The following is a 27,222-nucleotide window of genomic DNA, read 5'->3' as shown; positions in this document are numbered from 1 at the left end:
AAGGTGAAAATATCATTTATTTTACAGGAAGACTAAGGAAGGGCCACATTCTAAAATTCAATTGAAAGGTACCTGTCTTTCCCGTGCACCAGAAGCATTACCCTGCAAATGGAACACACTTATGCTATCACATGCTCTTCAGTGTGATGTCACGAAGCCCACGGTACGAGAAGAGAGTGGGGGGGGGGGGGGTTACTGCAGCAAAGGGAACATGAGAGCCCACTATTGGGGTACTAAGTCGTGTAGGAAAAATACGTCTTTCGGGTTCATCGAAGGATCATTTTTTGTGACAAAATGGTTGCATTTTCTCAAGAAACATGAAAACACGCGTGTCCCTGTTAACCGTAAACACATGGTATCACCCGCAAAGTGGTGCTGTATGATGACGTGATGAAAAGGATCCATTGTGACGTGTCGTCGGTTTGAAAGGCTGGTAACCAGGGAGCGGCAGCATTGCACTCGAGGACACCGGACGGAGAGGACCACTGCTGGCGGCTGGAGGCGCGACAGTTACGGGCCGAAATTATAGGGAATGAGCAGGCCCCTAAACAAGGAAAGGGATAGGGATGGTGTAAGGGCCAAGGTGAGTGAAAACAAACATAAACGAAAACTGAACTGAACACCAAACTGAACAGAACACTGAACAGGAACTGACGACTTTCCAATTTACCTTGAATCCTTAATTTCTTCACCCCATTCTTTCACACAAACTCTTGGAATCCATAGCTTCTCAACCCTCTGCTTCCCTTCTGTTAAGATGACCGGGCACAGGTAGGTTTACAACTTCATTCAATTTAAGTCATCAGGTACAACACACCGGCAGGAGCGACTGTTACAGCTGCCGGCCAGGGTTCAAGATAGTCAACTGTCAAACTGGTTATCAGCTGGCATTGTAGAACGCCAGCTGATGTCACAGGGTGAGCGCGGGGGCAGGGGACGCGCGAGGGGACAACAGAAGCCTACAAGGGAACACAGTACTAAAGAACGGATTATAGATAGCTCAACACCTTTCCCAAATGTATAGTTCACGTTTCTAAAGCAATGCATTCCTTTCTCTCCTAACCCTTGTCCTGCGTCCTGCCGGCTTCTCTACCCTATGCCCTGTTCTCCCCTTTCTCTCACTCCCTCAACAAATGTTCCTCCCTAATTCTCCAGTAACTTTCCTACTACTTCCTTCCTTTCTTTTGGTTTTACTCTCGTCCCATTTCCTGCAGCCGTTCGATAAACTATCCCTTTTTTCCCTGCCCCTCAGCTCCCACTACATAACCCTTCAACCTCCTTTCTTATTCTTTCCTCCCCTTTCCTCCCTTTCCCCATTTAATCTTCCTTTACATCCACTTACTTCTCCCATCCCCATTCTTCTATTATACTCCATTCCTTTCCTCTCTCGATCCCCTTTCTTCCCCTCACCTTCTTACAGTTCCTTACCCTCTCTATCTCTCCTTCCCTTCTGTATCATTCCCTTTACCTCCCCTAATTTTCGAACCCCTTATCCCATCCCTTGCATTTCCCTATCTCTCGCTTCCCCGTCTCTCTCTCACTTCCCCTTCATAGTCTCTTCCTTTCCCTCCCACTCTTTTCCCATCCCCTCTTATTCGTCTACCTTCCTTCATTTAATCTCTCCTCTTCTCTCCCCTTCACTAGCCCTTTCCTTTGCCTCCCTCCCCGCTCATTTCTTCTCCCCATCACTTACCCTTTCGTTCCTTCCTTTTCTATCTCTCCTCCCTTCCTCTCCCCTCCCTTCCTTACCTCTGCTCCTCCCATACAATCCTCAACTGTTTCCTCCCACTTCCCCTCCATCTCTGAGTCCTCTTCTTTCCCCTCCACTCCCCTCCCCTTTCCTTTCCTCTCTTCACCTTTACTTCCAATGCCTTTCCTACACTTTCCTTCACTCCACTTTACCTCCCTACCCTTCTGTATCTCCCCTTTCTTTTCATCTTCCCTCACCATTGTATATCCCCTTTCTTATCCTCCTCCGGGAAACGGCCACTACAACGCGGCCGTTTCCACGAATACATTAACCACGCATGCATTACAACGCATGCGTGGTTAACACGAAAGCCTTTACCACGCATACCTTTACTACGAGGTATGTAGTAAAGGCATATGTGGTAAAGGTTCAAAATAAACAAGGGGGGCTTCGGGGGGTCTCCCCCCCAAATAAAAACCTCACCTGAAATCACGTCATATTATGCCGGCAATCGTCGTCATTTAAGAGGAAACGGAAAAAACTTTCCGTTTCCTCTTAACGACGTACGACATCACCACACAAGAATTAGAGGAAAAGGTTATGCGTTAAAAAATCATTCCGTTGTAACGCATGAGTGGTAAAGGCATGCGTTGCAACGGAATGCGTTGTATAAACATACAACCTCCTCCTCCCTCATCACACCTTCCTCCTTATTTTAATTTCCCTCTCCCCTCCTTCGTTTCTCCCCTTTCCTTCTGTTCCCTTCCCTTCCCTACTCTACTTCCCTTCCTTTTCCTTTCGTCCCCTTTGTCCTTTCCTATCTCTGCTCCACCTCTTTCCCCTTCTGTTCCCTCCCATTCACTTGTACACCCTCCTATTCCCTCTCCTATACTCCCTCCTCGTGGCTTCCGTATCATTCCATTTGCATCTCCAAATTTTCGCTCCCCCCTTCTCTTGCATCCTTCCCTATCTTTCGCCGTCCCTCCCCTCCCTTCCCTCCCACTCTTTTCCCTTTCCCACTTTTTCCTTTCCTTCCCCTGCATTCCCTTCCTCTCAAGTCCCTTCCCCTTCTATTCCCTTTCTTCAGTTAACCTCCTCTTTTCTACCCTTCACTATCATTTTGCTTTCCCTCTCTTCTGTTCTTCCATTCTGTTTCCTACCTTAACAGTCCCTTCCCTTCCTATTTCCTTCCTTTCCCTTCTGCTTCCCTTTCCTTCAGCTCCATACCCTTCCACCCTCTTTTCTTTTGCCTTCTTCTTTTCTGTTTCCATCCTTAACAATCTCTTCACCTCTCTTGCTTCCCCTCTGCTTCCCTTATCTTCCCTTCTCTTATCTCTCTCCCTTCTCTTCCCTCCCCAACTGTGTGATGATTAATAGTTGTGTTGCTACTATCATTCCAATGCTGGCTGGGTCCCCTCTCCTCCCCATCATTTTGCATCACGTTAGTCTTGTTCTGATGGATACATCTGCCAGTGGATTCCTCACCTTGTGAATATCCCCCTGCGTCAGCAACATTAGAAAATTCTTTTGTAGCTCTTCACGCCGACGTGGACGACGTCACAGAACGCACGGCTTTGCGCGCGCGTCTCTGCTGACGTCACTGACTCCTTATTAGGACCCCGTCGGCGTGATGACATCAGTTCCCTTTTTTCCGCGTCATCGACCCTAACGGTTTTCGAGGGATCCTCTGTAGCTATTGAGTAACTCTGTTACTGTTTGTTGCTTTCAGTGTTTTCTTGTTTCTTTGTCTCCTGTCGAGATGTCCTCGAAGAAGACCGGATTCAAGCCGTGCGGAGAATGCGGGAAAATTATGTCAATCACGGACTCGCATGAAGATTGCGTATGGTGCCTGTCCTCAGACCATGATGTCCAAGGGTGTCCATGCTGCAAGAAGATGAACCCCAAGGCCCTTTGTGAAAGAGAAGTGAAGCTCTTGGTTGCCAAGATGAAGGGTAAAAAGGACAGGAAGAGCTCGAAGTCACGATCGAGGCGGTCGAGGTCCCGTTCGAGGTCGACTTCGAGGTCGTCATCGGGGCATGCTTCCAGGTCGACAAAAAATAAGCATAAGAAGAGGAAGCATGGATCTCAACACCATTCTGGGAAGGATTCGGATTCAAGGCCGAAGTCGCCAGGTAGAAGACATCATAAGGATGATGTATCTCCTCTTCCAGATGTTCTGGATCCGGAAGGTGAGGCTTTGCTCATGGAGTCGCCGGAGCATTCCCTTCTTTACCATTCACATTCCTTCCACGCTTTCGTTCCATTGGCTTCCCTTCCTGATCCTTCATTCCCATCCACTTCCACTCAATATCCACACACTCCCTATTTCTGCCTTCTCACCTTTCTTCATTCCATATTCTCACCTTGGATTGCAAACACACTCCTCCATTTTCCTCTCTCGAACCATACCTTAATATTTGGAAATTGGCAAATATAAAGTGCAAACTCTTGGTCTGCAGATTCTCTTTTGAATCAGGCAGATCACCAGTTTTCTGATGGTGCTGCCTTCACTAACTCAGGGGGCGTCTGAGTAAGGGTCTCAGATCACCTGCTCAGTTTAGAGCAGGGGTCTCCAACCTCTTCTGGAAAAAAGCAACTATGTTCATTTGTCTTCCCAAACTACTGTCTGAAATTATCAGTGCTGTGATAGTGACCAAGTCCATTATGTTTACATTGTCGGCCAACCTATGCAAGATTACCTATAGTGAATACCTAAATGCATCAGGTAGGGTTGCTGGAGTAATGTATAAAAAGCTTCAGTTTGGAATGTTCCCTACAAGGGCAATGCCATAACATCTCTAACTAGGTGCAATGCCCCTGCCTCCAGGCTAAACACGTTGGTAATGAGTCTCCCCCACTACCAGCTTCAAATATATTTAGGTCATTTGCATACATTTCTCCAAGCGTTCTGAAAATGTGCATTCAGTATGCGTACTAAATTCAAGAAAGCAAATGCTTCTAATTTAGTAAGCTGGGCAGCATATAGGAAAGCTAATTACTGGAAGTTGGAGAGTTACCAGTAGCTCATGAGCCACATGTTGGAGAAGCTTGATTTAGAGTTTTATGCAGTCTGATGTGCTTTTTTCTGCCTTGTCACAAACAGAAAAAACGAATTGCCCCAGACTATGGGAGTCAGATCTGAGGACGTGGGACCATTAGTGTTTTGCTTTTCAGAAACAAAGTGCTGTGGGTGCTTATTTCCGAAAAACAAAGACGTGTTCCGTGAAACATGACAGACATGAAGGAAACGTTATTTACCTTCACTGGAGACACTATGGCGGTGGATCCTGTGAAGATAGATTACATCAGGGCAGGTGAGCATCTCCAGATATGGACAACGACCTGCTTGCCATATCTTAAATCAGTCCCTAAACCTTGTTCTATCTTCACTTTTACCCAATGAGAGGTATGCTCACCTATCTACATTGCATCCATACCACCTATTCACCTCTGCCAAATTCACTGTATACTACAGATCAGGCATTAAACTTCATAGATCCTGTCTCCCCTTCCCTATTAATGAAAATGTATGTTCAACACCTCACTCTCCCCAGCCTCTAAGCCCTTTTCACCCTCATCCTGCAAAGTCAATTCTAAGCATGCTTGAATCTGTTCTAGATCACTCTTTACCTTAAACTCCTCGAAACACATATTTTATCCTTTCACCATTCTCTCATATCTCCATCCCAACTCTGGTGGATTCTTCTAAATTTCAAAGTGATGAAGAAACCGTTTCTCCACATCAGGGGTCACATATGGGAGTTCAACCTGATCCATTCTTGACAGAAACAGGGTTGAGTGATGATGCACTACCCATATTAGATGAGAACCATCCTACTGGTTGTAAGATACAATATGAGAGTCGTCCTGCAAAAAAGGCTGGAGACATTGTATTCTTAGTCCACAAAGTTGCCTTGGTGACCAAACAAAGGGAATTTAAGCCTCTGAATGTGCTGGGATTGTCAACCAAATAAAATGAAAGCTACTTCAAGCCTCAAAACATACACCGTTGCATGAATCGACCATTAAGTACTTCTACCACCAAAACCATAAAACTGGCAGTGGATTCCAGCACCTGCACTATTACTCAAACAAAGGTCTGACAAGCTGGCATCCGAATCTTTTGTCAGCTTGCTGTGACTTGATGGATACCATACTGGATAAAACAATGAGATTATATCAATGTGAAGTGATCGAATTATTTTTATGTATATTTTCAACTTTGCAGTGAAGGGAAGTGGGACCGGCTCTCTTCGCGAGTGGCAGAAAGAGAGCACTATGTGCTTTTAAAATACCCCTCACACACTAAGAATCCCTTAGTGTCATGCTTCATCATAGGGGTCTTCCCGTCCCTCTACGGGGCGGGGCGTGCTACGACCTACGAGCTACGCGGGAGCACTGATATTAATGACGATAGGCTATGTGTGGTGTAGGACAGTGATAAGTGATATGAGTGTAGGGACCTAAATACGTGAATGTAAAAATTGTTAAAAATCCCCTGGCTAATGGAAAAAATTGATTTAATGAATTCCCTAGCTGGGAACAGTAAAAAGGGGGTTTGAGAGGTAGAACAGAATACGTTAACTACCTAGTCGACATGACATGTTTCGTAAGCAGTCCCCTACTGCTTACTCATCAGGACCTCTGATGGTCCCTACTTGTAATACTCAATTTCTAAATACAGTATGCCTAAAGTCCTAAAACCTAGTAGCAAAAATCGGCTACTTGGTTAGGCTTCTGGACTTGAGTGGGCCCTCAGTGAAGTGAAAAAATGTATTGACCTGTAAAGGAAAAATGAAAAAGAAAATACAGTATTGTAAATGCACAAAAAAGATCAGCACATATTCCTTATAGTCCGCAATTTGCGTGAGTCACATTGTGGCAAAGTAGCCATGTCTTGGTTAGAGGCTAATGCCTCGTAGGTCAACTAAGCATGTAGACAGATAGTGATATATTTTTCTGCCCCTCAGGTCGTGGGTATAATAACCCTCCAAAGTATCACACACTCGAATGTGGCAGAACCCACCACATCACACGCACACATTCAGCAGCGTTCCCATAAAATGTGAATTGATAAAAATGGAGTAGCTGCTTGGAAAGGTTCCATGATAAAACCACAGAGACTCAATGTTCAATGAGAAAAGACAATCCGTTATCTGAGAAGGCGTAAACTACACCTTGTCGTAAATGCATGCACATGACATACAGTGTTTACATACAGTTCTTTTATATGCTGTGTGCCCCATGAGACTGCATCCTGGGGATCGCTATCTTGCGGTCTACTGTAAAAATACAAAACAAGGTCGGGTCTCACGAGGTGATCACTGAGAAGCGTGGCCCATTAATTTGCGTCTGACCAGGTTTTTAGTGACCCATGGACAGGGTCTTACTTATGTAACCGCTACAGATATTCTGGCATTAATCCTACCCCTCGGCAGCTCCATGGCATCAAAGGATGGCCGCCCGGGCTCAGTATTTATGCCAGAAATACTTCCCTCGGCAAATGCTGTGTCATCCCAGGTTTAGTCGGAGAGCTAGAATGCTGACAAAAATGGCCGTTCGTCGTGGCACGGTCGGGGCGGGTCACCCGACTGTGAAGTCTTTCTCCCATCCTTATGCTTTCTTTTCGTGTGGGAGATATGTATACCATAAGTCAATTTAGTACAAGAATTCGCTCGAAAAATAGAATTAGATTGGCCATATCAGTGTTGTGCCCCTATAGGTAAAGCAGAGCGCGATCTAGCAGAGGAGCTCAGTCCTCATAGACTAGTGCGCTAAAAAAAATGGCCGCCCGATCTGGCAGGGTCTCAGAAGAGAATCCGGAGTTACAGTCTTTCTTCTATCACTATACATGCTAATGTGCAAAAGGAGAAATTAGATAAGAAAAAATGTTAGATAAGAAAAAATGGTACAATAATGCTTGGTATATACTATATTAGTAAGTAAAAATCTTGTAAAAAAGTGGATTGCTAAAAGGGGGATAGTCCTTTTGTGGAACTACCACAAATGTCTGTCCCTCCGTGCAACGGATGTTATGGATGTTGTATGATGTTCCAGTGGGTTGGCATTCATGTCTAGTGATTGCAGTTGGATGATGACATGTACAGACACAAAGTCATATCTATTCAGACTGATATCGCTGAGACACATGGTAATTAGTCATATATACCCATCCACGTTGCGGCAAGTTGGTTCTACGTCTACCAGCAGATGCACTGTGATAGTCATATGGGTGCTGTAACAAGGCCATATAGGGGCATTTCTTGTGTCCGGATTCGGTTCATACCCGCCCACCAGTCTTACTCTCTTAAATGGTTAGCAACAGTTTGGAAAGTTTTCTCAGAGCTGGCCCCACAGAATCTCGTCGTTCAAGCCAGTGTTGTTAGTATCCAGGCGAAACACCCATCTTTGTTGTTTTTCCAACAAGTGTTCTTCCCTTGCCACCTGTTCAATTATGGTCCAGGAGATGTCTTCCAGTTTATGGTCTTTGTCCAAGAAGTGGGTTGTTAATTTGGTACTGGCTCTGTGACATTTAATGGTACTCTTGTGTTCTGCTATCCTGGTTTTTATTGCCCTGCTGGTCATGCCTACATACTCTAGAAGGCAAGGGCATGTGATAAGATATACAACGTTGTTGCTGTTGCAAGTCGTGAAACATCTTTGTTCCCAGCTTGTACCATTGCGGAAAATCAGTTGTTTGCTCTTTTTTGTCAGACAACAGACCATACATTTGCCACATGGATGGTGGCCTTGGACGAAATCAGTGTTCCTCTTGGGGTTGTCATTCGGGTTTCTCGGTCGGGTGTGCACCAGAATATCTTGTATGTTCCTCCCCCTTCTGTGGGAAAACATGGGTTTTTGGAACTGCAGGCCACCACTATTGAGAATTTTCCAATGTTTATTTATGATCTTGGTGACTTGTTTAAAACTCGTATTATATGTAGTTATACATATTGGTCTTTTCTCTTCCTCTCTGGGTATTCTTTACTCCAGGAGGCTCTCCCTGCAGTTATTTTGGGCCCTTTTGAACGCTTGATTGATTACTCTATCTGGGTACTGGCGGGCTTCCAATTTCTTCCGCAGATCTTTGGATTGAACTTTGAAGTTCTCAATTTCAGTACAGTTACGCCTTACGCAGAGAAATTGCCCGTAAGACAGGTTGTCCCGTAAATGTTTGGGATGGAAGCTCTGGTACATGAGTAAACAATTCTTGGATGTACATTTGAAGTGTGTGGTGGTCATTAGTCGGCCATCTTTGGGAAATATATTGAGGTCCAGAAAGACAAGGCTGCTGTTAGAGCACGTGCTCGTGAACTTTAAGAAATCGTCCTGTAGGTTCAGCCACGTCAGGAATTGTTGTGATGTTCGTTCATCACCATCCCAGATTATGAGGATATCGTCGATATACCTCTTCCAAGTTCTTATGTTCTGTCTGAAGGGGTTGCTGGGGTGGAGTATCCTGGTGGTTTCCAGATTGTGCACGTAGAGACCAGCTATACTGGGAGCAAATGTGCTCTCCATGCTGGTCCCGTGCTTCTGTAAGTAGAGGGTGCCGTCATATTCGAAGAAATTCTCTTTCAACGCTAGTGAGCAGCATTCCATGATCACATTCCTCGGTGTTTGGTAATCCCAATCGTCCTCAAATAGGACGTCCTCAATAATGCTGAGGGTCTCGTTGTGTGGGAGGCTGGTGTATAGACTCTCCACGTCACAGCTTATCAATAGTTGGGTGTTGGGGTCAAATGTTAATTCCTCTAAAAGGCTCAGTACGTCCTTGGTATCTCTCAGATAAGTGGACGTCCGTTGGACCATGGGTCGTAGGAAGGCGTCAGCGAATTTGGAAACAGGTTCCAAAACCGATCCAATTCCAGAAACAATTGGACGGCCAGGTGGGTTTTCCAACCGTTTATGTATCTTTGGTAAAGTGTATAGATATGGGGTTCTTGGATTCTTTTGGCAAAGCAATTCACCTTCTTTTTTGGTGATCCAGTTATGGGCCAGTGCTTCCTCCACCATTGTGCCAATTTTCACTTGTACTCCTTCCGTTGGGTCAAAGCGGAGCACCTCGTAGTTCCATCGGTCCTGTAGGAGTCTCACGCATTCATTCTCATATTGTTGTTTACTTTGTATGACCGTCGCGCCACCCTTGTCCGCTGGTTTTATAACAAGACCAGCGTTCCCACTCAATTCTTGTACTGCTTTTCGTTCATCGCTGGAGATGTTCTGAAACACCCTCCTGTCCATTGGATTCAAATCGGTCAGGTCCTTCATAACCGCTTTTTCGAAGGTTAGAAGTTCGATAGGTAAGGTGTTGTCCATTGGTGTGAAAGTGGACTTAGGTCTTAGTCCAGTGTCGCCTTCAGTGGTACCTGTTTCTTTGTCTTTGAAGAAGACTTGGATCTTCAAGCGTCTCATAAACTCCTGCACTTCATTACACAGAAGGAATTTGTCCATATTGGCTGTAGGAACATAGCCTAGACCCTTTTCTAGTACTTTTTTCTGTGCCTCTGATAGGTTAAAATCGGTTAGGTTCACTATGAGGCTCCCTTCCGGTTCTTTGATGCACCTGTCATGCTTCTAGTTGCCATTCTTAGTGGCTCCTCTTCTCCAGTAGTCCAGTGGACGGTTGTGCCCCTCCGATTGCGTCCCTTGTTCCTGCCTTGGCGCACCCCTAAAAAAGGATTCTGATCATAGTAGCCATAGTCTTGTTGTTGGTATGCCCAAGAGGGGTAGGGTCCTTGTGGGTGCTGGAAAGGAGGGGGTCCATACTGTTGAGGTGGATACATCATTGGTGGTAGGTAGTTGTTCCATCCTCTCGCCCCATGGTGGTTGGGTCGCTGATAGTTAGGGCGTATTCCCTGGTACCTAGGGCTCCTTCCTCTGCTCGAGTTTTAGCTATTGGAGCCAGAGTCAGATGACTCATCGTCAGTGATGTTGTTCCTGGAGGATCTGTAGTCATCCTTGATGTAAGGATAGATTTTCTCTTGTGTCTACCTCGCGGTGTCCTTTTTAAATTTTTCATATTTACTTAGTTTCAGCGACGTCCCAAATTCGTTGAGTGTTTTATTGAGCTCCTCAAGGATTTTCTTCAGAATTGCCGGAGACTCATAACTCTTTAGTCGTACCTCGATAGCTTGAATCTCAACCTTGAGTTCAGTGGCTAGTCTGCTGGCAGTTTTTATTATAAGAACAATCCAGCCTCATGTGCATCGCCATGAGATCTGGGACCAATCGGTTTTGAAAGTTTTGTCATCAAGGAAAATGTATGGTTCATTCCGTACCACCAGACCCGGTGGGGCTGTGTTCACTCTTAGATATTCAGACATGAGTAATCCATGGAGCGCAGTTTTTATTTGTGTCCTTCTTAGTTCCTCTAGTTCATCCCAGTCACTGTTACTGGTGGATGGTACAGCAGAGTTTAGGCCCTCGAAGGTGCCTAGTGATGACATAAGATTGGAAATCTCATCATCCGTAAAGGCAAGGCCCACGTTGGCCATGTTTCAATAAGTCTCTTGTTAATGGAACCTTTCGTGAAAAAGTACATGGAGTGTGAAGGTACGGCACTCATGGTGAAGGTATTGGTGTTAACAACTGCTGCAGCTGCACGCTGCCCTTAAAGATCCAAAGAACAATTGAGGAAGTGTAGAGGTAGTGGTGATAGAATCACCCTCCAAAACGATATGAAAAAACAATGAGATTCTATCAATGTGAAGTGATCAAATTATTTTTATGTATATTTTCAACTTTGCAGTGAAGGGAAGAGGAACCGGCTCTCTTCGCGAGTGGCAGAAAGAGAGCACTATGTGCTTTTAAAATATCCCTCACACACTAAGAATCCCTTAGTGTCATGCTTCATCATAGGGGTCTTCCCGTCCCTCTACGGGGCGGGGCGTGCTACGACCTACGAGCTATGCAGGAGCACTGATATTAATGACGATAGGCTATTTATTTATTTATTTATTTATTTATTAGTATTTTGTAAAGCGCCTGGTTACACTAGCAAGTGTGTCCCCGCGCTGTAAATGCTAATAGAAGATGTTCGTTGCTGACGCTTCTTACGATTTTAGTTCTTGGGGAAGAGTATTGTTTTCAGGTCTTTCCTAAATTTAGTTTCTGAAGGTTCGGTACGCAGTTCTACTGGCAGTTGATTCCATTTCTTAGCCGTTTGGACTCTGAAGGATTTTCCGCCCATTTTAGCTGTCTGGACCCTCGGGACATGCACTTGTCCCGTCCCACTTGATCTCAGTTGGTGGGTGGGTTCATACCATTTCAGAAGACCGTGGAGGTAATTGGGGCCTTTGTCATGCAGAATGCGATGACCCATGCATAATGTCTTAAAAGTCACCCGTTCCCTGATCGGAAGCCAGTGGAGGGTTTTCAGAGCTTTTTTTGATGAAGCTCTCCTGGGTAGTTGTAGGATCAGACGTGCCGCTGCGTTTTGTATTCGTTGGAGTCTGTAAAGACTTTTTTCGTTGGCTCTGAGATATAGGACGTTCCCATAGTCTAGTCTAGATGTTATTAGGCTGTGGACTATGGTCTGGCGCACCGATACAGGCATAAGGTCGAGCGTTTTCCTGAGGACTCGTAGTATCCCGAAGCAGGTTCCTGCTACCTGTTTGGTCTGGTGGTCGAGCGTGAGGTTTGTGTCTAGCCAGACCCCTAGGTTCTTTACTAACTGTCTAGGTGTGGGCAGATCACCCAGCTCTTCCGGCCACCACGCTGATGTCCATACTGATGGGGCTTTGCCTATGATCAGTACCTCCGTTCTGTTGCCATTTAAGCGAAGGCAGTTGTCTGCCATCCAGAGTGCCACCTTCTGCATACAAGCTGCAAAGTTAGAGGCGCTTTGCTTCTCAGGTTGTGTTAGGGTTACAGTCAATTGCGTGTCGTCCGCATACGACACTATCTCAACCCCAAACGTCTCTGTAATTCCTCCTACAGGGGCTACATATAGATTGAAGAGAGTGGGGCTGAGACTGGAGCCCTGTGGCACTCCTTGGTTGAGTTCTATTTCTTTAGACTTGAACTGTCCCTGGGCGACCTGGAAGGTTCGGTCGGTTAGGAAGGATTTCATCCAGTCCCAGGCTTTCCCTCTCACTCCTCCATTTTTCAGACACTGTAGCAGTGTGTGGTGGGCTACAGTGTCGAAAGCGGCACTGAGGTCAAGGAGAATTAGTGCCGCCATCTGGCCTTTGTCAGCATATCCTCGTAGGGCTTCTGTTGAGGACAGCAGGGCTGACTCGGTCGAGTGATGGACTCGAAAACCCGACTGAGAGGGATGGAGGAGTCCACTAGCTTCAACAAATGCTGATAGCTGCATATTCACAGCTTTCTCAGCAATTTTAGCGAAGTACGGAAGAAGGGAGATGGGTCTGAGGTTGTCCAATCTGTCAATGCTGATGTTGGGTTTTTTCCTCAGAGGCAGGACAGTCGCTTTTTTCCATACGATGGGGACTTGTCCTGTACTAAAGGAGAGGGCCAGAAGGTGGCTAATGCGGGGCTCCAGGATGGAGATGCTGTCATGGAGTCTTTTAGGGGTTGCCGGATCACAGGTTGATCCAGATTTGATGCTATTAGCTATACTGCATAGTGTTTCTTTGGGCGGAACTATAAATGCTGAGAGGCATTTATCCTCCTGTATGTGAAGGTGGTTGTCTACCTGTTCCCCGCCTGCTCTGGCCCTGTCTGGGAAACTAGCGTAAATTTTGTCCACTTTGTTAGCGAAGAATTCGGCTATTTGGTCGCACGTTTTGACTGATCCAGTCGTGGGGGTGACTAGTGAAGTGAGATCGGAGAGTTCCCTGTAGACTAGAAACATTTCCTTCATAGAGTTGTCAGCGTCTTTGATTCTGGTACAGAGGTAGGATTTCTTGGTTTTTCGAATGAGTGTGTGGTATGTTTTGAGCCTGTTCTTGTACTCCATTCTGTCAGCCTCGTGGTAGTGTAGCCTCCATTTTCTCTCGTGATTTTTGCATTTTGCTTTTTGATCTCGGAGTTCACCGTTGAACCAAGGGGCAGATTTGGTCCGTCTGACCAGAGCCTTATAAGTCCATGGTGCTGTATGGTCCAGCGCCTTTACGATCAGCTTGTTAAGATTTAAGCAGGCGGATTCTATATCTTTATCTCCAGGGGGAGCTTCTAGAGTTATGATTTTGTTGAAGGCCTCTGTGGAGAATTTATCCCATTTCCTGCGTTTGTTAGCGTAGGTGGGTTCCTTGTGTGGTCCATCATCTGGCACCGACACCCTGAAAGTTATAAGGAGGTGGTCTGACCATATAACTGGAATGGGAGGGTCTATGGTTAAGGCATCCCAGTTGGCAAAGATGGGGTCAAGGAGATGTCCCTGGCAGTGAGTAGGTAGTTCTGATTTGAGTAGCATCTGGATGCCAGCTAGCTCCTGTTTGATTTCCTGGGCCTCGTTGTTCTTGGGGTCATCAAAATTATAATTTAAATCCCCTAACAGGAGTAGTCTATCATGTTCTAGAGCAGAGAGCGTGAGGGTTTCCAGCAGTTGGGTGGGGAAGGTGGCTGCGGGGCCTGGGGGGCGGTATATAAGGTAACCCCTAATGCAGTATGCCTGGTGAACTGAGATGGAGAAGAGGCCAGTTTCGCTTTTGTCAAGGTCCCTTCCCTCTAACGTGCAGGCCAGGTCCTGTTTATGAATTATAGCGATTCCTCCCCCCTTTCCTTTAAGTCTGTCTAATCTTTTGATATCGTATCCTGGTGGGAGGGCCATCAGAATGTCCGGAGCCGAAGTGGCGTTTAGCCACGTTTCCGTGAGAAAGAGGGCATCTGTTCGACCATCAGTTAAGTAGTCGTGCACCTCCATCTTGTGTTTTCCTAGGGAGCGGCAATTTAGTAGGGCCATGTTCAGTATCTTCCCTTTGTGTCTTGGTCCCAGGTTTCTTTTGACGGAGAAAGCACAGTGTGCACATTTTTTCTCTTGATTATTTACATTTATACTATGTCGGCAGGGACAGTCTAGAGGGGGACATAGCTTTCGCAGGTCTAAGGCGCTATAGCTTTTTTGGGGGGTTGAAACCAGCAGGGTGTCCTGCCCCTGCTCCCGGGCGGTCACGGACGGGCACAGACGGGCTTGCCTTTGGCGCGCCTTTGGCGCGCCCGCTGCGCCCGTCCGCTGCGCCTCCTGTGAGAGTCAGACATTTATTGGAGGAGTGCCTCGGGGTGGGCGTGGCCAGGCAGCAGCAGCGCTCCCCTCCCACCTCCCTCACGATGGCGGCTGTTTTCTCGTTTTTCCTGTCCCCTAGCAGGGCTCAGATTGGCTGCGGGGGGGGGGTCTAACAGGGGTCAGAGGTGAGTGGAAGTCACGCGCTAAAGCAGCGAGTGCTTTAAAATATTTGTGAGCTAAAGTCCTAAGTCAACAGAATGTCACAATTGCACAAGTCCTCGAGGGCAGATTAAAAAGATTGGCAGGTTAGCCACAATTTACTTACAATACACAGCTAAAAGTCATAAAATCGAAGTTTAGCTAATACACAGCGTGTCTCTCACCTCCCGGCTTTCCTCCTCAGGAGTAGAGAGTAAGCATTTTCCCCAGCGTTAAGGAAGGTGGTGTTTTATGGGAGTGCCTCGCGGTGGGCGTGGCCAGGCAGCAGCAGTGCTCCCCTCCCGCCTCCCTCACGATAGCGGCTGTTTTCTCGTTTTTCCTGTCCCCTAGCAGCGCTCAGATCGGCTGCGGGGGGTCTAACAGGGGTCAGAGGTGAGTGGAAGTCAAGCGCTAAAGCAGCGAGTGCTTTAAAATATTTGTGAGCTAAAGTTTTAAGTCGACAGAATATCACAATTGCACAAGTCCTCGAGGGCAGATTAAAAAAATCGGCAGGTTAGCCACAATTTACATACAATACACAGCTAAAAGTCATAAAATCGAAGTTTAGCTAATACACAGCGTGTCTCTCACCTCCCGGCTTTCCGCCTCAGGAGTAAGCATTTTCTATGTGTGGTGTAGGACAGTGATAAGTGATAGGAGTGTAGGGACCTAAATACGTGAATGTAAAAATTATTAAAAATCCCCTGGCTAATGGAAAAACTTGATTTAATGACTTCCCTAGCTGGGAACAGTAAAAAGGGGGTTTGAGAGGTAGAACAGAATACGTTAACTACCTAGTCGACATGACATGTTTCGTAAGCAGTCCCCTACTGCTTACTCATCAGGACCTCTGATGGTCCCTACTAGAAATACTCAATTTCTAAATACAGTATGCCTAAAGTCCTAAAACCTAGTAGCAAAAATCGGCTACCTGGTTAGGCTTCTGGGCTTGAGTGGGCCCTCAGTGAAGCGAAAAAATGTATTGACCTGTTGTGGTCCCTGTAAAGGAAAAATGAAAAAGAAAATACAGTATTGTAAATGCACAAAAAAGATCAGCACATATTCCTTATAGTCCTCAATTTGCGTGAGTCACATTGTGGCATAGTATCCATGTCTTGGTTAGAGGCTAATGCCTCGTGGGTCAACTAAGCATGTAGACAGATAGTTACATATTTTTCTGCCCCTGAGGTCGTGGGTATAATAACCCTCCAAAGTATCACACACTCGAATGCGGCAGAACCCACCACATCACATGAAGCATGACACTAAGGGATTCTTAGTGTGTGAGGGGTATTTTAAAAGCACATAGTGCTCTCTTTCTGTCACCCGTGAAAAGAGCCGGTCCCACTTCCCTTCACTGCAAAGTTTAAAATATATATAAAAATAATTCGATCACTTCACATTGATAGAATCTCATTGTTTTTTCATATAGTTTTGGAGGGTGATTCTATCACCACTACCTCTACACTTCCTCAATTGTTCTTTGGATCTACCATTCTGGATATTCAGAAATAGGAAAGGGGGCTATTGCAATAAAGTGAGGATCCTAACATATTTACCTATATGGTACAGCCATCACTTGAAGATCATCATAGAACATACGGCAATCAACCCCATAGTTCTTGAATCTGGTCTTCACCCACCCTCAATGCCCACATATGTAGAAATGGGTGCCAGAGCTGCAAAATTGTATTTTCAATACTGGCCAGGTATAACTAATCTACCGGATCACTTGTCTCAGTGAATATGTGATGTAACAACGCGATCAAAACGATCGCGGTATGTTACATTGCAGTCTTTAGTAGTAATATTTACTATTCCAACACCAGTCTACATACAGTATGGAAGGTGTTGGAATAGTAAATCTTACTATTCCTTAGGATATAGCGCCATCCAGCGCAAGTCGCTTGCGTTGTAACAGCTGCGTTGCAACGGCATCGCGGTGTAATCACCGGGATGTAAAGGATGTTTCCCATCTCAGTATCAATAACCTCGCACCAACGTGTAACAACTTCATGTAGAAAACATTGAATTACACCTGAGGCTTATGGTGTAAGGTATGTGCTCCAATGCCATCTGAGTGGAGGAACTATGATGCATTAGTGGCATAAAACTGAATACATGGGAGGCATTTTAACAAGGGTAATACAATAATCTCTCTACCCAAAAAGCGCGATCTCCTGGCAGAAAGTCATACATGACCTATGTTCCGCTGAAAAGGAAACTGCCCTGAAGGTTGACTACATTGTTATACTAGCAACCATGATTGTTAAAACCATGAACTTAGCTCAACTGATCAGAGCGGCGTTCTCAGCCCGATTCATTCGGCTCCAAACTCAGTGCACGCGGGTCGCTGGAAAGTAATTGCACGGCGTCTCCGGCATCCCCGTCCTCAGCCCGATTAATTCGGCTACAAACTCAGTGCACGTGGGTCGCTGCAAAGTAATTGCACGGCGTCTCCATCGAGACTCATCCGGCTCCCACGACTACGGATTGCTCGCACCCGTTGTTCCACGATGCCACGAATTGTTCTTTAGTGGATCGCGTGTTATGATTTGTCGTACCCAAGGCTACAAAGATATCCCGCGTGTGATTCTGGGTAGATACACTGGATGGCAAGAATCTTTCGGCGTCCACTGTTCCCAACCATCAGTACTTATCAAATCTACAACCAAGGTTGCTGGCCCCGTAATATGTCCTGATGAAGACCCCACAGCAAGGGCACAATTAATTCCTGCAAAACTTAGAGGGTCGAAACGTCGACAACATTTTGCTTGACTGTTAACTTCACGCCATCATATTTACATTTATTGTGTTATGTGAAGTATAACGTTTCGTTGATTCTAATTTTGAACCATTGGTCTTTGTTTGGTTTTGAGTATATCTAACCAATATTCTGTAGTGAATTTGCTGATTTTACTGTCACTCATTCCCTCCCATCACTATATCCTCACTTGACCACCTCCCTTCCTCCTCCCCTTTGGGGCACTGCACAACCGTCCAGAAAGTTTTGATAAAAATTGTCTGTATATGAAGTATACCCCATCCCATTGTGAATAAAACATTGTGGATGCATTTATTGTTTTACGAACTGAATTTTCAATTAACGTTCTACTACACTGGGACCCCCTCCTCTCAGTACTTATACAACCCAGGTCCCAGTGACTATGTTTGGGTAAACCCCCTCCTCTTTACACTAGCTCAACTGATAAGCAGAGAAAATATCCCCTTGAAGTAGAATCACATGCACTCAAAACCTTTTTCACACGCTCAAATGGCTCTACACTTGCAATTTCAGAATTCAAACTACTAATCACCAGTAAACCCACGTACTGTGGCATAAAAATTAAACCCCACGCTGAAATGTAGTCCTAGCACAATTTTATTTAAATAAAAAGGAAGCAAAATATGCCTCAATCCATACACATGGTAAAAACTTTCATGAATACCTGAGAGGATAAGCCTGAAATGGTGCATATACTTTTAAAAAACCAATACAGTACTTTTTATAAAAACATTTAAACATTAAAAACACATTTTCAAGAAAACGGAGACCCATAAAGTACAGTTATCATATTCTGATATAACCCAATGAGATCCAAACATAGTACATTATACAGAGATCTTTTGGTAAAAAATATTATTCTTATCCAAATGTCCCTTGTTTTTTGGATTCTTTGTAGGAGAGTGTGTCAACGCGGTTCGGTGGTATTGGAGCTTGTTTAAAAGAACCACCCTCTTCAGGACCAGATTTTTGGGAGGGTCAAGTTTCTCCAATTTATAAATATTTTATCTACATGAAAATAAGACAGGTATCAGCCAAGCTTTTCACATCACATATATAGTTGTTATTATCATATTCCCATTATCCCGGTGCCCTATGTAGACGTGTTCAAGATTACATGCCCTCTAGGTGCCCACTTGTCCGTCTAGAGGATATCATATCTACATGCACATCATTTCAATTTAGAGCAAAACAAAAGGGTGCCACTCCCTTATATTGCATATTACTCTCATTCATCCCTATTTTGCGTTATTTCATACCATACTCAATCATTCATACTTAAATAGTTCCCTTTTTCTTACTTGTTTTACTGACCGTAGCAAATGAAGATTTATATCATACGATCCATGTGCGCAATGTCTTATTCATAAACCTTCCTATGAAGGAGGCTACTACACCCCATTCAAACTATATCAGGGAATAGAAGGAAAAAGGGTAAGAGGATCTCCTATTGATTCTTTATAATTTTCTTAATAGAAGTATTATCGTCTTTATCCCTGCCTCTTATCTCTTACCTTAAGGCTGGGTATATATAGGATGCACCTCCGCTTATTTAATATCACCGCTAAAATGGCCCACCTTTCGTCTTTTCAAATAAACACGGTGCTGTGTATGTAGCAATTTGGCAGCCACACCTTCAATGAAAGCATTAACGAGAGAGGGAAAGAGACGCATTTTATCTCTATTTTCATATAATTACTAGAGTTCTACCCCGATGGTAGCTTGACTGGGATTTTCTGGTTGGCTAAGGCTGACGCCAAAGCCAGGCAGAAACCACCATTCTAGTCAGGGCAAGGGAGTCACACACCAAGATATCCCCTGCTCACCCCTTGGTAGCTTGGCACGAGCAGACAGGCTTATCCCAGAGGCAATGTGTGAAGCATTTGCGCACGCACACAACAGCAACAACATCGTAGGCACACCACAAAAGGAACTCCACACAAGGTTATATAAAAATAACTTTTGTATTGTCAAAACACATCAGATAGTAATCAAACAATATACATTGTGCCAACTGGTACGGGCAATATTCACAAGGGATTATTTACAAGACAGGGCCACATGGGCCACTGTCAGAATCAGCACTTAGTAGAAATAGCACTTCTAGAACATAGAATATAGGATGTAAAATCACTGTAGCACAAATTAGCAAGCATAGCACACAACCAGTAACTACTGGTAACAGGTAAGTACCACCTACGCAACCCTAACCACCTTAGGAGAATGACACGCAGGGAACCAGGGCCTCACTAGGACCACCTGTACTAGAAAGAACAACCACCTAAGTATCACAATACAATTAGGGGTATCAGCAAGAACACATTACACATGATGCATCACAACATTCAGAGGTGTAGGGAAGGAAAACACATGATGCATAAAACATACATTCAGCGGTGTAAGTACAAGGAAGACACATGATGCGTAAACACATTCAGAGGTACCAGATCACAACTCAATAGCGCAAAAACACATGATGCCTAAAAACATTCAGAGGTGTAAGATCAAGGTGCCTAATCATATTAAATGCATTACATTTCCTAGCACCACATCACATTGCGCAAAACTCACATTAGGCCATTACCATCATAAACATAGCAGGTAACCACATTGCGCAGAAATTACATACCAGCCCCCTGGCCAACTGGCCTTGCAAGGGCTCAAATGCCCGTAGTCCAAATGTCAGGCAGGCTGCGCAGGCAACCAAGAACACAAGCCTAAATGCGGTAACTGCCCACGAAGTGCTGGGCAGTTGAAAGCAATGTGGATGCCAACGTTGGAGCCTCGTGGGCTCAAGGACACAAGGGGGGCAAAACACTCGTGACCCCTAGAGCCTCGTGGCTCCAAACAACTAACTGCCCCTCAAGAGCCTCGCTGGGCTCTACACAAACAAGGTGGGCTGTGAGCCTCTCTGGGCTCTAAATACGAAAAGGGGGGGGGCACGCTGAGCCTCTCGGGGCTCGAATACCAGGTAGTGCCCTCGGAGCCTCCTCAGGGCTCTCAATCATAAAATGCCGCCTTGGAAGCCTCTCAGGGCTCAGGAACAATGTAATGCCCTCAGAGCCTCTCATGGGCTCTTAATCACAAGTGCCCTCACACGGAGATGGAGCACACTGGGGGGGACGGGCACCGGCAATGTGCCCCGACGCCCCCCCTTCTGCAACTACCGGGAACCACTCACCGGTCTCTTCGGTACTCTGCACAAAGGGCGCCTTGAGCCTCCCGTGGCTTGGGAAACAGATGCGGCGCTGTAAGCTGGAGTCCCCCTCCCGGGGACTCCCAAAGACAAAGGTGCTCTTTGAGCCTCTCGGGGCTCTCAGCAAGAATGCGGCTGCTGTTGGAGTCCCTCACGGGGGACTCGAACACAAGCAATGCCCCTAAGCCAAGACGCCCGCCCCACACTCACCAGCTTCTCTGTGCGGCGGCGGCTCCTGGGGCGGCTCTCTTCCGGCGGCTCGTCGGCGAGGGCAGCGCCCTCCTGTTCACCCGGTCCCACCCCCGGGGGCTGGGTACTGCTGAAGGTGGCGGCCGCGAGTTCCACTGCATCCCGGGGCTCTATCGGCAGGCGCGCTTAACTTGCGGGGCTTCCCTCTCCCCCTTGGAAGCCCCGCCTCCCCGCACACCACCTCGCCTGTCTTCCGGGTCACACCGGCAGCGGCCCGGAAGAGGATTATCTCGCAGCAGCAATTGACAACAAACTGAGGGGTGGGCACCCTCGAAACGGCAATCCAGGGGGGGCAATGCCGGGTGGGCACCGACCGTAAATGGAAAGCGCTCCCAGGCGCTATAAGGACAAAGAGCGCTTCCAGGCGCTGGTGATAAGGAGAGTGCTCCCAAGCGCTGGGGACAAAAATAAAGCGCTTTCAGGCGCTTGTGGGCAATGAAACCGCGCTCCCAGCGCTAGAGGCAAAGATAAAGCGCTTCCAGCGCTAGAGACACAAACAAAAGCGCTCCCAGCGCTAGATGTACCCAGGGGTCCTGAAATAAAAAGGAAAGCACTCCCAGGGTGCTAAAAAGGATGCAGCAAAGTCTTGGGACCAAGAGTTGGAGAAACCAGCCCATCAGCAAAGAAAAGTCCTCCAATCCCCCTAGGCAAAGCAGAGGGGTCCCAGCACAGGGTCCATCAGGCATCCAGGGGCTGGGCAGGGCCCAGGGAGGTAAGCCTCCCCTGGGCCCAAGCAGCAGCACGCCCCTGGCAGGATTCAAGTCAAAAACAAGAACATTTCCAGAGTGTCACAGCACCCTTTTTATACCCAAAAATCCTTTGTCTAAAGGGTGCAGGCAGTGTGAGAAACAGCTACAACTGGTTATAGGGAACTCCTTTCAGTGTGAGGGGCAGAGGCGACAGCCGCCCAGCAGAAGGTGGAGCCAGCATTGTGGCAGGCAGGCACAGCCCTATTCACTCCTAGGTGCTATCTCCTCCCACCACTCTAGTTGCAGATGCAGTCATTCAACCAAGGGCTGACTCAGACAACCTCCTGGGGGCTCCCCAGCCCCTGTCACCCTCAAACCAGACAGCCAATCCACAATCAGGCCCAGGCACACTCCTGGAGCCACGCTCCAGCCAATCACACGCCAGGCACAAATTACACAAATATGCCAACTTCTAAAAGTGGCACTTCTACACTAGACACAATCATGCCGCATACATCATTACGCAGCATTCAATCTCACGAGTTCGCACATACCAAACTCGACCCTGCACTCCCCACACATCAGGAACTACCATGGTCACACATATTTTCCATGCATTCCTATGGGAGGGCAGGTTACTCACCACACATACACAGAGAGCTCACGCACTTTACACTATACCACAGTGAAAAAGTGCGCAAAGGCCTAAAATCACCAACACCAGGTTCCAGAAACAGGCTAGGAAAAAGCAAAAAGTTTCGGGGTGAACCTGCCAAAAAGGGCCAGGTCCAACACAACCCCCTTCCAGCCAAAACGCAGGGTAGACCAATCACTCCACTAATGGGCTTCCCTGCTTTGGGCGACAAAACACGGACACGGGCCCGCACGGCAGGGACACCGTCCGGTTCTACTCCATTTTAACCCACATGGTTACCTCCAAACCAGAACTCTCTGACCCAACTAGGATACCCCACTGGTACTCCCTAGTCATCCACAGCCAGGACCAGGCCCTAGGCCATCCAAATGTCACAGGTCCTAACCACTCCACAGAGTGTGGGGCAGTAACCCCTCGCACACAATAGCCATTCTCCACTCTCCCTCTCAGTGTAGCTACAACTACCACTGATCCTTCAACCTAGGGACCATACCCTCAGGCTGACCAGAGGTCACGGGCAAGAACGCCCCACCCTACCTCTACTTCTGGGGTTCCGCACCCTCCCAGGGAAGCACCCACCAGAACACAACTCTCCTACCAGTTCAGGACCTCACTCCATCACTGGTCTACCTCCTGGGATCTGGAAACTATTTCACTTCGGAGGTACAAAGCACACAGCACAGTCCCTCTTCAAGCAGGTGGGGGGACACATCACACAGCAAAGTCCCCTTTCCTCTACCTCAGTGGAAACAACAAACTGCAGGTGGGCCCCAGAACACACAGCAAGGGCAGCCCCCTCAGTCTCTTCAGCTGATCTACTTTGGCAGAGATTCCTTCTTGACCTGGAAGTTTCCTAATCTCCCAACCTAGGACCTAAACCCTCAGGTTGCACCGGGGTCCGAGACAAGGACACCGTCCCTCTGCACCCCCTTCCAGAGTTCTTCACCCTCCCACCTTGGAGCGGTACCCCTGGAAGCCAAAACCGGTCAGGACACTGATTACAGATGCCCTTCCCTCCAGGTCAGGCTGAACCTGAACCTGGCCTCCCCCCTCCTCGGGGAACGACCTCCAGAGGCCCCACAAATGGTCAAGCACTCTGGACGGTCAAATGTCCAGCGAACCAGGACTTCTGCACCCACCACTTCGGAGCGGTACTGCCCAACACCAGGACCGCCGGAGTTCTGGTTACAGACACTCCCCGTCATCAAGACACAGGAATATCCTCCTCAAATGACCTGTAAGTACAGCCTAGACCCCTGACCTGGCGCTCCCTTAGGGAACCCTCCAGGCCCTGAGATAGGGTTTCGGGCCAACGTGGGACACACCGTCCCACACTCACTCCGCCTCCACTGAGACAGGACGTGAGCCCCTACACCCCTACCATCCTACTGGGACCTAGCTGGGCTACACATGAACCTCTTCCCCTACACAGGATCATCAGATACACAAGCCACTCCTTTTAGAATCACTCCCCAATGCCTCTGCAAGACATCTAGCACACCGTCAGACGTCCACCTACTTGTCCAGTGCCTCTGCAGGACCTCCTGCACAACACCAGAGGTACACCTCCAGTGCAAGCTTCTTTGATCACACAAAAAAATTCACACCAACTCCTCCAGTTCAACACACCACTCATCCACGCACTCCCCCTTCAGACTGGTGAGACAGTTCCTCACTGCCCCTGACTCTCAACCTGTACCCCTCTTACTGAGCACCAGGCACCATACTCTGGGAACTGGGAATGGGACTTCACGCACTGGACACATTTTAGCTGCCACCACTGGATCCTACCATACTGGGGAATCCAGACACACACACTACACTCAGGGGATAACCACCCTCCCGAGCAAGTCGTTTCTCCTCCACACTCCCTCTCTTCCATCTACCCACACAGGGACAGGAACAGGGATTGGGCACTGGACCCAGCAAGGAATTCCTAATCTATGGGAACTAACCCTGGGCGGCCAGATACGCTCCGTGCACGGAGTGCACGGAGTGCCGTCTCCTACGCATTTTGCGTAGCCGGCGTAGCCAGGCGGCACTACGGGCGCTCCGCACACGGGGCGTAGCCGGCTGCCACCCGCCTCCCTCCCGCCCTCCCTAAATACATAAATGAAGGCATAAAAAGCTTTTAAAAACACTTACCTTGTCTGCCGCGTCCCCGGGGCTCCCTCTTGCCGTCCCGCGATGCGCGCCGCCATTTCGGATTCTAATGCGCATGCGCGGGCGGCCGCGCATGCGCATTTCTCGTGAGGAATGCGCATGCGCGGCCGCCCACGCATGCGCACTAGGATCCGATGCGGTGGCGGCGCGAATCGCGGGACGGCGATAGGGAGCCCCGGGGACGCGGCAGACAAGGTAAGTGTTTTTAAAAGCTTTTTATGCCTTTATTTATGTACTTAGGGAGGGCGGGAGGGAGGCGGGCGGCGCGGAGTGGGGCTACGCGGAGTGCGTGGGTGGGCATAGTTGTGCGCCCACTTCACGTAGCTCCACGGAGCCCCACTCCGCCCAGGGTTAATGGGAACCTCCCCCTCTACTGGCGTCCCGCCCTGTCATTTTCTCTCATCTGCCACCAAACATAAAGCGCAGGAACACCATTTGAAAATGACACTCTTGAGGAAAAACAAAATCATAAACAATAATCCCAAACACGTGACTATCTAAAAATGCAGAGTTTTGTAATGTAGCCAGCTGTCGCTGTGGTACTGCGCAAACACAAGACCTAGGGCCACATGTAGGTAGGACTTATTTACCGATTTTTAATTACCGAATTTTACCGATTCGGTAATTAAAAATCGGTAAATAAGAAGGGGGGACATGTAGGAACATCCAGATGTTCCTTTTACCGAATCGGTAAAAATCGGTATTTACTGATTCGGTAAATACCGACCGGTAATGCCCATTCATTCCTATGGGCTTTGCAGCCCATAGGAATGAATGGGCATTACCGATTCGGTATTTACGGAATCGGTAAATACTGAATTCCACAAGGGTGCAGGGGGTGTCACTTTGACACCCTCTGGCACCCCCAAAAGAGGCTTGGGTGCCATGTGGCAGGCATACCTGCCCTAAGGGCAGGTCTGCCTGTCATATGGCACAGGTGTGCATGCACACATGTGCATGCACACCGGAATCGGTATTTTACCATCAAATATATTTGATGGTAAAATACAGATTCGGTAAGGGTTGTGGGACTCAGAAGAGTACCACCTACATATCAAATTAAACTAATAGGTAAAAATACCGAATCGGTATTTTACAGATTCGGTAAATTTACCGATCGGTAAATTTACCGAATCTGTAAAATATGTGGCCCTACATACCATTCCTGCAATACCGGTCGGTAACGGCCGAAAATACCGATTTTCGGCCGTTACCGACCGACCTACATCCGGCCCCAGATCCTCACCGCTGTCCACCAATGTTAGAACTGGGATTTTCTGGTTGGCTAAGGCTGACGCCAAAGCCAGGCAGAAACCACCATTCTAGTCAGGGCAAGGGAGTCACACGCCAAGATAACCCCTGCTCACCCCCTTGGTAGCTTGGCACGAGCAGACAGGCTTATCCCGGAGGCAATGTGTAAAGCATTTGCGCACGCACACTACAGCAACAACATCCTAGGCACACCACAAAAGGAACTCCACACAAGGTTATATAAAAATAACTTTTGTATTGTCAAAACACATCAGATAGTAATCACACAATATACATTGTGCCAACTGGTACGGGCAATATTCACAAGGGATTATTTACAAGACAGGGCCACATGGGCCACTGTCAGAATCAGAACTTAGTAGAAATAGCACTTCTAGAACATAGAATATAGGATATAAAATCACTGTAGCACAAATTAGCAAGTATAGCACACAACCAGTAACTACTGGTAACAGGAAAGTACCACCTACGCAACCCTAACCACCTTAGGAGATTGTCACGCAGGGAACCAGGACCTCACTAGGACCACCTGTACTAGAAAGAACAACCACCTAAGTATCACAATACAATTAGGGGTATCAGCAAGAACACATTACACATGATGCATCACAACATTCAGAGGTGTAGGGAAGGAAAACACATGATGCATAAAACATACATTCAGCGGTGTAAGTACAAGGAAGACACATGATGCATAAACACATTCAGAGGTGCCAGACCACAACTCAATAGCGCAAAAACACATGATGCCTAAAAACATTCTGAGGTGTAAGATCAAGGTGCGTAATCATATTAAATGCATTACATTTCCTAGCACCACATCACATTGCGCAAAACTCACATTAGGCCATTACTATCATAAACATAGCAGGTAACCACATTGCGCAGAAAGTACATACCAGCCCCCTGGCCAACTGGCCTTGCAAGGGCTCAAATGCCCGTAGTGCAAATGTCAGGCAGGCTGCGCAGGCAGCCAAGAACACAAGCCTAAACGTGGCAACTGCCCACGAAGTGCTGGGAAGTTGAAAGCAATGTGGATGCCAACGTTGGAGCCTCGTGGACTCAAGGACACAAGGGGGCCAAAACACTCGTGTCCCCTAGAGCCTCGTGGCTCTAAACAACTAACTGCCCCTCAAGAGCCTCGCTAGGCTCTACACAAACAATGTGGGCTGTGAGCCTCTCTGGGCTCTAAATAC

General features: G+C 47.2%; 1 protein-coding gene across 4 annotated transcripts in view; it reads left to right on the top strand.

Annotated features, from left to right (window-relative positions):
* The first annotated feature begins 445 nt into the window (after positions 1-445).
* Positions 446-27,222, top strand: part of LOC144791170 (uncharacterized) — an 82,171-nt gene continuing 55,394 nt past the window's right edge. Inside the window, exons 1-2 of one of the 4 annotated variants that reach the window (XM_078665820.1) lie at positions 516-583; positions 3,450-3,879. In XM_078665820.1, coding sequence (XP_078521946.1) covers positions 533-583; positions 3,450-3,879 — 481 coding nt within the window. In that variant the 5' untranslated portion in view covers positions 516-532. Of the gene's footprint in view, positions 584-3,449; positions 3,880-27,222 lie in introns of all 4 variants that reach the window. The other 3 variants (XR_013602317.1, XR_013602319.1, XR_013602318.1) reach the window with 3 other exon arrangements.

Source organism: Lissotriton helveticus, chromosome 11 (genome assembly GCF_964261635.1).
Source record: "Lissotriton helveticus chromosome 11, aLisHel1.1, whole genome shotgun sequence".
Lineage (NCBI taxonomy): Eukaryota > Metazoa > Chordata > Amphibia > Caudata > Salamandridae > Lissotriton > Lissotriton helveticus.
This window is presented reverse-complemented; position numbering and strand designations above follow the sequence as displayed.